The sequence below is a fragment of the Tiliqua scincoides genome, chromosome 5, assembly GCF_035046505.1.
Source record: "Tiliqua scincoides isolate rTilSci1 chromosome 5, rTilSci1.hap2, whole genome shotgun sequence".
In the NCBI taxonomy this organism is placed as follows: Eukaryota; Metazoa; Chordata; class Lepidosauria; order Squamata; family Scincidae; genus Tiliqua; species Tiliqua scincoides.
The window spans coordinates 141193242-141201920 of record NC_089825.1 but is presented as its reverse complement, the minus strand read 5'-3'; the positions used below and the strand labels follow the sequence as shown (position 1 = coordinate 141201920).

The 8679-nt window shown below is 44.3% G+C and overlaps 1 protein-coding gene across 1 annotated transcript; it reads right to left on the bottom strand.

The window, feature by feature from the left end:
* Nucleotides 1-2449: 2449 nt before the first annotated feature.
* On the bottom strand, nucleotides 2450-3103 carry LOC136653979 (olfactory receptor 4Q3-like). The gene has a single exon (XM_066630839.1). It carries the CDS (start codon nucleotides 3101-3103, stop codon nucleotides 2450-2452), a length of 654 nt encoding a protein of 217 aa, XP_066486936.1.
* Nucleotides 3104-8679: the final 5576 nt, after the last annotated feature.

The following is an 8679-nucleotide window of genomic DNA, read 5'->3' as shown; positions in this document are numbered from 1 at the left end:
CCCCAGCACCAGGGACATTCAAATTCCCACTCACACAAGTAGCAGGATCAGTCAGAATTTTGGGCAATGATTAAATCAGGTCAGTCATTCAGCCCAATCTATCTCACTGGATTGTTGAGAGGATAAAATTAGGAGGGGAAACAGCTCCCTGAGTAACTTAAATTTTGCTGAGGGGCATGAAATGTAACAGTAATAAAATATTGAGGTATTCCTCCCACTTACAGTTGCTCAAACAGTGAATCCATATCCCAAAGAGAAATTACTTTTGATCCACTGGGGATTGGGTGCTTGTGTGTATGTGTGCCGGAGGGGGCAGGAGGGTGATTGGGAGGGAACACAGTGGGGCAGGGAGGAGGAGGAATGGGGAAGAACAGGGGCAGAATGAGGACTGGAAGGGGGCAGTATCAGCCACAGTCAATATCCTATCCCCTTCCAGGTTTCAATCCACCTTCCCAGGACCACTTGCACCAGTGAAATGGTGATTACTCGTGAAAGTAATCTCACTTGTGGAAGCCACTCAATATGTCTTAAATTAGCTCTATGGATGCTGGTCACAGTAGGAACAACGTATCTAGTTGCTATGATTCCATGTACCAGAGTAACATTTTCCAGGAGCTTTGAGAAAACAAAGGTAATAACAGACATGTTCCAGTGCTGGTAGCTTGTCCCCTGATGCAGGTGCATCAGCAGGTGAGTGAAGGGTTATGATTTGGCCCCAAACCTCTTAATACATAGAAATCAAGGCCCAACACATTTCAAAAGACTTTTGTTCAGGAGCACAGCAATTTTCAACTTTTTAATTTTCATGACACATTGACCTCTATGGACTTCTCTACGGTCTTTTCTTCTTGTGATGTTACTTCCAGCTTCCGGGAGACTCTTCCAGCTTCTGTGGTTCTATTTCTATGGCATCTGTCTGTAGTAATGATCTGTCTGTCCCTCTTCCTCCACCGGCAGAAGGACAGACAATTTGTTATCCTAGAAAAAGAGCCACAGAACCTGGAAGTGCTCTAAACTCCTGTGGCACACTTGTGAACCTTTCACGGCTCACCGGTTCAAAATCACTGGCAAAATAACTGACTGTAAACCCCAGACAGGCTACTGGATTTCCTGAACCAAACATTGATTTCTTGTGATGCCTCATGGGAAGCCTTAGTTAAGTTAGCATAATTGGACAGGAAATTATTGGTCCTGAAGATGTGGGATTCGGGTGTCCCAGTGAAAGTGGACCCTATGTTCTCTGGGAATTGGCATGGCCTTTTGCAGCTCTATGTCCTTCTGACTTACCTACAAGTCATAGTAGGTATGTGCAAGCTCTTGGTTTTAGAGGTAGGCTGCCTCTAACACCAAATAGGATGTCGTAAATCTCCCACCCTGCCCTGTTCAAGGGAAGTTTGGGACAAAGGGACCCCTGTCTTCAGAGGCATAGTGGGGTGGTATCAATGAACCCCTTGTTGTTCCTGGGAGCTGTTTCACTGGTATATTAAAAAAAATCTTTTACTACTTTTATTTATATTATTTATTGCTGTATTTATTTAAATGATTTACCAATATATACCACCTTACCCTCCAAATAAAAGGAGCAAATAATTACAATGGTGTGCTCTCTGATATCATTGCATTTAGTCATTATGTTATTTTTTTTCCTCAATAAATCTACTGCTTACAACTGAGTGGGCTCTTGTCTCTCTTAGGCTGCAGTCCTAACCACACTTTCCTGAGAATAAGCCCCATTGAACAAAATAGGACTTACTTCTGAGTAGATCTGGTTAGGCTTGTGCCCTTAGTGTTTCTTTGTTTTCAGGATGACAGGTTGAGGAAGTGTGCATTATGACTACATATTACAAGATCCCTAGTCATGCATATCTTGGGACATGTGTAAATGTGCAGTGCGTATGTCTCCAGAGCTTGTGGGTTAACCACATTTGTTTCATGGTGAATGGAAAACTGAACCAAATCAAACCTGTCTGGCAATAGTTAAATTCATTTTCCAAAGAAAAATGACTTTGGGGCTGGAATTGCAAGGTCTACCTCAAAGGCTTCCTGGTTTGAGGTTAGTTGAGCAAGTTTGTCTTCCTTGACACCTTTCCAAGGGTTTAAAACTAGCATTATGAAGAGGTAACCTCAGGTTGGAGCCAGGGTGGTTTCACCTAAGTGGATCTAGTCAGATATTCTGTCTCCTCCAGGGAAGAGGCACTTGGGGGGGGGGGGATAGAGTGTCCTATATACAACTTGTTTCAGTTATTAATTTGTTGCAATTAATAAACATGGTCTGACTTTATCTCAAATGCTTTGTGATCCAAGAAGTAAAGAATTCAAAAAATAGTACCTCATATGTGTAGATTTATGGTGCTGTGAGAATCCTGGCAGTTTGATGCCCTCTTGGCAGTGAATTTTAGGACTCATATGTACAATAACCGATTTGAAGGGGAAAGGAAGTTTCATACGACTACTCCCATTGAAGCAGCAAGAGAAGGTTACATTTGTCTTTCAACTTCTTCATGGCATCCTTCACCTCCTTGTTCCTCAGGGAGTAGATCAGAGGATTGAGGGCGGGGATTACCACCATATAGAAAATGGAGGCCGTTTTGTCCACATGGGAGCTGGAGGAAGGCTTAAGATACACAATGACAATGGGCCCATAGAAGAGGGAGACCACAATGAGGTGGGAGCCACAAGTGGACAGAGCCTTCTTACCACCCTTCCCAAAATGGCCACAAAGGGTGGCCAGGATGGTGAGATATGAAACTAGCAAGATCAGAAAGCAGGGTAGAGTTATCAGGCTGTCGCTGACCACCATGAGTATCTCGCCAACATAGATCTCTGAACAAGCCAGCTTGATTACCTGTGGGCTGGCACAAAAGAAGTTGTCCAGTACATTCGGTCCACAGAATGGTAGCTGGGTCATGACCACTGTCTGGAAGATGCCGTGAATGAGTGCTCCTATCCAGCAAAGTGTAAGGAGACTGAAGCAGTGCTGCCGGTCCATGATGGTTGTGTACCTCAGTGGGTGGCAGATGGCCACGTAACGATCATAGGCCATGATGGTGAGGAGGATCATTTCTGCACCTCCAAAGTGGTGGAAGCTAAAGATCTGGGCCATGCAGCCTCCATAAGAGATGGTATGGCCACTGTTCAACAGACCAGTCAGTAGGTTGGGAGCAGCCACCGAACCCAAAGATATGTCAAGGAGTGAGAGATTGGCAAGGAAGAAATACATGGGGCAGTGAAAGAGCTTGGGCTCAGACCACACTGTTGCCATGATTAGTAAGTTACCCAAAAGGACGGTGGTATAGCCAGTCAAGACTAGAGTTAAAAGTAATACCTGGGCAGTGTTGGAGCCGGAGAAGTCCAGAAAGACAAATTCTGTAATGGTGGACCCATTCATCTTGATGTCTGGTTGTATCAGGAGAAACAAATGAGATACTGTTAACTCTCCAGGACCTGCTTATCTCACCTACCACAGTATAGTCCCCTCCTTGAATTATATCTAGAATTCACAAGTTCTTGCTTTCATTTTTCTAGACTGAAATCCAGGCTACTGTCACAAGGGGTTACATACAAAGAAACATGGCAGATTCATGACACTTGCAACTTTTTGGTCAGTTTCCAGTGGGGGAATTTGCTTTGGCCAGACATAAGGAGTCTGGGAGAATCTATGCTGGGTGTAGCAGCCATACTCTCTTCCTTCTGGTAACTAGTTCTGAGTTGTGGCTGCTGAGATTTAACTAGACATTCTCAATAAGTATTCAAAACATCCATTGCTTAAACCTTTCACACTAATTGGCAAAGCAATGACAACTTAGAATAGGCTATTTCAGTGGTAGACCACTTAGACTTAGAACAACCTCAAGAAGCAGGGCTAGACAGTTCTGGGCTACAGAGCCATTGTGGTAGAGTAGCCAGAGCATTGTTCAGGAATTGGGGACCCAGTTAAAATCCTTAGTCAGTCATGGAGATCACTGGGTGTCCCTGTCTTTAAGGACATGTCTTTAACAGCCCCACTGGATCAGGCCATAGGCCCATCTAGTCCAGCTTCCTGTATCTCACAGCGGCCCACCAAATGCCCCAGGTAGCATAGCAGATAAGAAATGCCCCAGGGAGCACACTAGATAACAAGAGACCTGCATCCTGGTGCCCTCCCTTGCATCTGGCATTCTGATACATAGTCCATTTCTAAAATCAGGAGGTTGCAGATACGCATCATGGCTTGTAACCTGTAATGGATTTTTCCTCCAGAAGCTTGTCCAATCCCCTTTTAAAGGCATCCAGGCCAGATGCCATCACCACATCCTGTGGCAAGGAGTTCCACAGACTAACCACACGCTGAGTAAAGAAATATTTTCTTTTGTCTGTCCTAACTCTGCCAACACTCAATTTTAGTGGATGTTCCCTGGTTCTGGTGTTATGTGAGAGTGTAAAGAGCATCTCTCTATCCACTTTATCCTTCCCATGCATAATTTTGTATATCTCAATCATGTCCCCCCTCAGGCGCCTCTTTTCAAGGCTGAAGAGGCCCAAACACCGTAGCATTTCCTCATAAGGAAGTTGCTCCAGCCCAGCAATCATCTTAGTCACTCTCTTTTGCACCTTTTCCATTTCCACTATGTCCTTTTTGAGATGTTTGTCTTTGTTTGTCTCCATTCAGCCTACCTCATAGGATTGTTGTGAGGAAACAAAGGGGGGAATATGTGTGCTGCCCTGAGCTCTTTGGAGTAGGAATAGGATGAGCGAAACAATATTACATGTACCACTGGTCTGATCTGGACATTTGGCAGTTTCATGCATTCCACAAAAAGTTCCACCTTTTCTCCTCAATACCAGAGTTCTGAAGGCAGATAAAAATATGAATTAAGCCAGTATCCTATCCTGAAACAATTCTAACTTGGGAGGACTGATCTGAGAAAAAAAAAGGTTTGATTCCCCCCCCCCACTGCTTTATTCACAAATTGAATTCCTTGTATAAAGGAACATTGATGCATTTGTACAGACCCTTCAGTTTATTTCTTAATTTGATACCTAGATATGATAAAAGTCTCTCTATTCATCTAAATCCAGTTTTCTTTTAAAACAAGTCTTTAGTTCCCCTTAACCATACCACCACAGACCAAACAACCCCACTTTCCCCCTTTATTTAATGTGTACCCGGAAACTGAGAGCATAGTCTGAAAGTGTGAGAAAAAAAATTAAAAAAAAAAATTTCTTGTTACAAAATCTGAAGGTGTATTGATGGCTGGAGACAAACATAGACTCTCAAAAATGTATACGTTATTGTTGACATGTGTTTACAGAATACAATGTGTTTAAGTGGTAGGAAGATACTGGCGATAATATTCTTCTGAGCCTGTGGGAGAATATATGGAGTAAGGAACATAGATTTTGTCTAAAAATGAATTTGCAGGAAATCTGTTATAAAGTAACATGGGATGGCCCACTACTCAGTAGTTTAACCCCCCCCCCCAATTGCTATAACTCTGTATGGTGGAAAGTGTTGGAAAATAGGTACAACACTGTTTGCTATAGCCTAGAGGGCAGTGTATTGTCCAAAAGAGAGAAGACTCAGAGGTTACCAGTCTCCGACCTTTACTCTTGTCTTTTATAACCTATGGAGATATGTCCCCATCTTGCTTCCTTTTTTCTCTCTTTCCTAATTTTTTGCAACACATAGGAACTCCCTGTATGCGCTCTGCCCATTACATATAGTCAGTGGCACAGCTAGAGGGGGTGCAAAGCACTAAGTTTTGCAGAGAGCATCACTGCAGCGTGCAAGCAGCCCCTCCCCTTCCCCTTCAGAGCCATTCCTGGTGGAGGGAGCAAAATGGAGGCATACACCTCTGTTTTGCTCTCACTGCCCAGAATCGCTCTGAGGGGGAGGGGCTGCTTGCAAGCTGTGGTGAGGCTCCCTGCAAAACTTAGTGCTTTGCACCCTCTCTAGCTATGCCACTGACTATAGTCCACCATGTCACGAGTCCTTAAGCACACATGAAAAGGGAATATATTTAGGATTCTCTGCTCCAAAATCTGGGGCCTGTAAGATCAAACAGAGATGCATGTGCCTGTAGGGGCCTAACCCTATTCCCCACCAGTCCATAGCACACAAAGCCTCTACTGGAACACATGCAGTGTGCTATGGGGTGGAGGGGGGAGTAACCAGAAAGCCTGGGAGAGAAAAGTTAAGAAGTTTTGTATTTATCTCCCAGTAGGCTGCTTGGTAACAATGACCCACATCTTCTGACCCACACCAGCTATTTGGTTGGTGTAAGACCAAGGAGAACCAGGGGGTGTTTCAGGGTGGGGAAAGGGTGATATAATCTTGGGGAGCACTAGTGCATCTGAGTTTCTTCCTCTCCCACCTGCTGAGGCTATTTTGTACTCATTTGATCCCTTTTTCCAGCAGCTGGAAGTGACAAGCAGCCCAAGGAGAATGTTATGCGATGAGAATTTAGATTTTGGAACAAATTGTACCTTCAAAAAGAGGCTGATGGCATAATCCTATGCACAGCTAACTTTCATTAAGTTCAATTGGACTTACTTCCATGTATATATATTTACAGAATTGCAGCCTTAGAGCCCAATCCTAAGCACGTCTAGTCAGAAACAAGTCTCATTATAATAAATGAGGCTTACTCAAAGGTAAATGTAGATAGGATTGCAGCCTAAGCCAAGGAAACAAAAGTAATTGATTTGAGAGTCTACAAAGTCATAGAAATAACTCCAATACTCACTCTTGTTGGATCTAGGGCAGGTACCTTCCATCTCGGCAATCAAGACAGCATTCAAGGCAATCCTGCATCCTCCAAACTCTGTGATTTTGAAGATGCTCCGAAAGGTCAGAGAAAGGAGACACCAGTAATCCGACTGAGTAAAAGCAGACAGATGGAGGTGGAAGGTGGGGAAACCAGAGTGATACTCTTATGAAAAGGAAAGAACTAAGAACAAGAACGAGAACAGGTTTCTCCATGCAACTAGGCAAATGGGGAATCTGAGTGAGAAGAGGCATTCCCCAATATCTTTCACCTCTGGAATTGAACCGGCCCCAGCCTTTCAAGTTCCCCTTCATATATTCCTTCTGAGATCTGAGGATTTCACCTTCCATGTTGAAAGCCTGCAGTCTTGACCTAAAGTTGACGAAGACGTCAGCATCCTCGACAGTGGCGACTGCCGTTCAGTCCCAAATGGGTTAATCCCAAAGGAAAAAGATTTGAAGTTCTTGTAAACAACAAAACTTTAGGGGGCTTTTGTTCTTTTTCCAAGCATTTTTCCTCCTGGCACGGTGAGCCTACTGCAGCAGAAATTGGGCAGGTTATTGATTTCATCCTTACTCCACCTATCCTCGGTGTGGTAAACATATTTCCCTTCTTCTTGGATCCTTACAACAATACTGGGGAGGCTAGCAACTGACTCGAAATCCACCCACCTGAGGGCCCGTTCTTAAGTAAAGGCTGCCCACAGGGCACATCAGTGCTAACACAGGTTCTGCTGCATCTTGTTGGTGCCAGAGCCCATGCACAGATGGAGAGGCCGGTAATGTTTTTTTTTTTTTACTTGCCTGACTCCTGCATGGGTTCCTAAGGGGCTATTCAAACTTGTGCCAGCTCTTTAGGTTGTGCAAGACCGTAAAGAGGCTAGGAGGCAAAAGGAAGTGGGATATTGGCAAAGCCATTGTTGCTGATACCTGCCCTCTACCCACTTGCCATGCCCCAGGCAGCCACAATCCCTACCCTTTTTTGCCCTCTCCTTGCCTCGTTCTGCCCACCTCCTACCCCCACTACTGGCTTACCGGTGGTGGAGGTAGCTAGGTCCAGTGTCATAACGGGCCCTAGCTCTAGCTAGGATTGGGTTAACAGTCACTATGGCTGAAATCCTAAACACATTTTATATGGGAGTAGGTCCCATTGAACAGAATGAGACTTACTTCTGAGTAGACTCGTGCATCAATATTCTAGTCTGTCTCCTTACTGCTGCTGTTACATGCCTAGAATGTTCACCTGCTAAACTGTGGGAGCAGATCTGATGAAACTGATGGCGGTGGTGGAGGCTTTCCCCAGGGATGCTCACTTACCCCAAGACTTTTCCAATTGCCCCTCCTGTACAGCACATGCTGTGTTGGCACAGCTGCACTGGCGGGAAGGGGTCTGGGTAGGATTGGACTTTGAGACAGAAAATACGTGGTGGAGTCTTGAGGTGGTAGCATGGACTGTACCATTTCATACCATGGGGGGTGAGGTTTCATATTTGAATGTTATCTGTGTAAAAAACTACCTCTGGGGGAAAAAATTGACAGATCAGGGAACAAATGAGCATTGAAACAAATAACCCCCCCATTCAGCTGGTATGGTATGGTCCACTCTACCTTCTTATTCTGCTATAGACCAGCAGGTTGCACGACCAAATGATTACAGACAACCATGTCATTGCAACAGTAGCAGAGAAGCTTTATTACATCATAGAGCATTCAAAAATGGTATTCTAATACCACAATTTGTCGTTCTGCTTCAGGCACCGGATTGCCAGGGTCTGTCCTTATCTTTCTGATACACACACACACATATATGCACAAGGTGAGGAATATAGAATAACCTACATACAGAATAACCATCACATCAAGCATTGCTATGCTATTTTTTTAAAGGAATTTGTACCTCTCTAGGGGAGCCAGTAGTGTAGCAAAAGGGGGTG

Coding starts and splice junctions, on each gene's coding strand:
- LOC136653979 (XM_066630839.1), bottom strand. CDS start 3,103: ATGGCCCAGATCTTTAGCTTCCACCACTTTGGAGGTGCAGAAATGATC.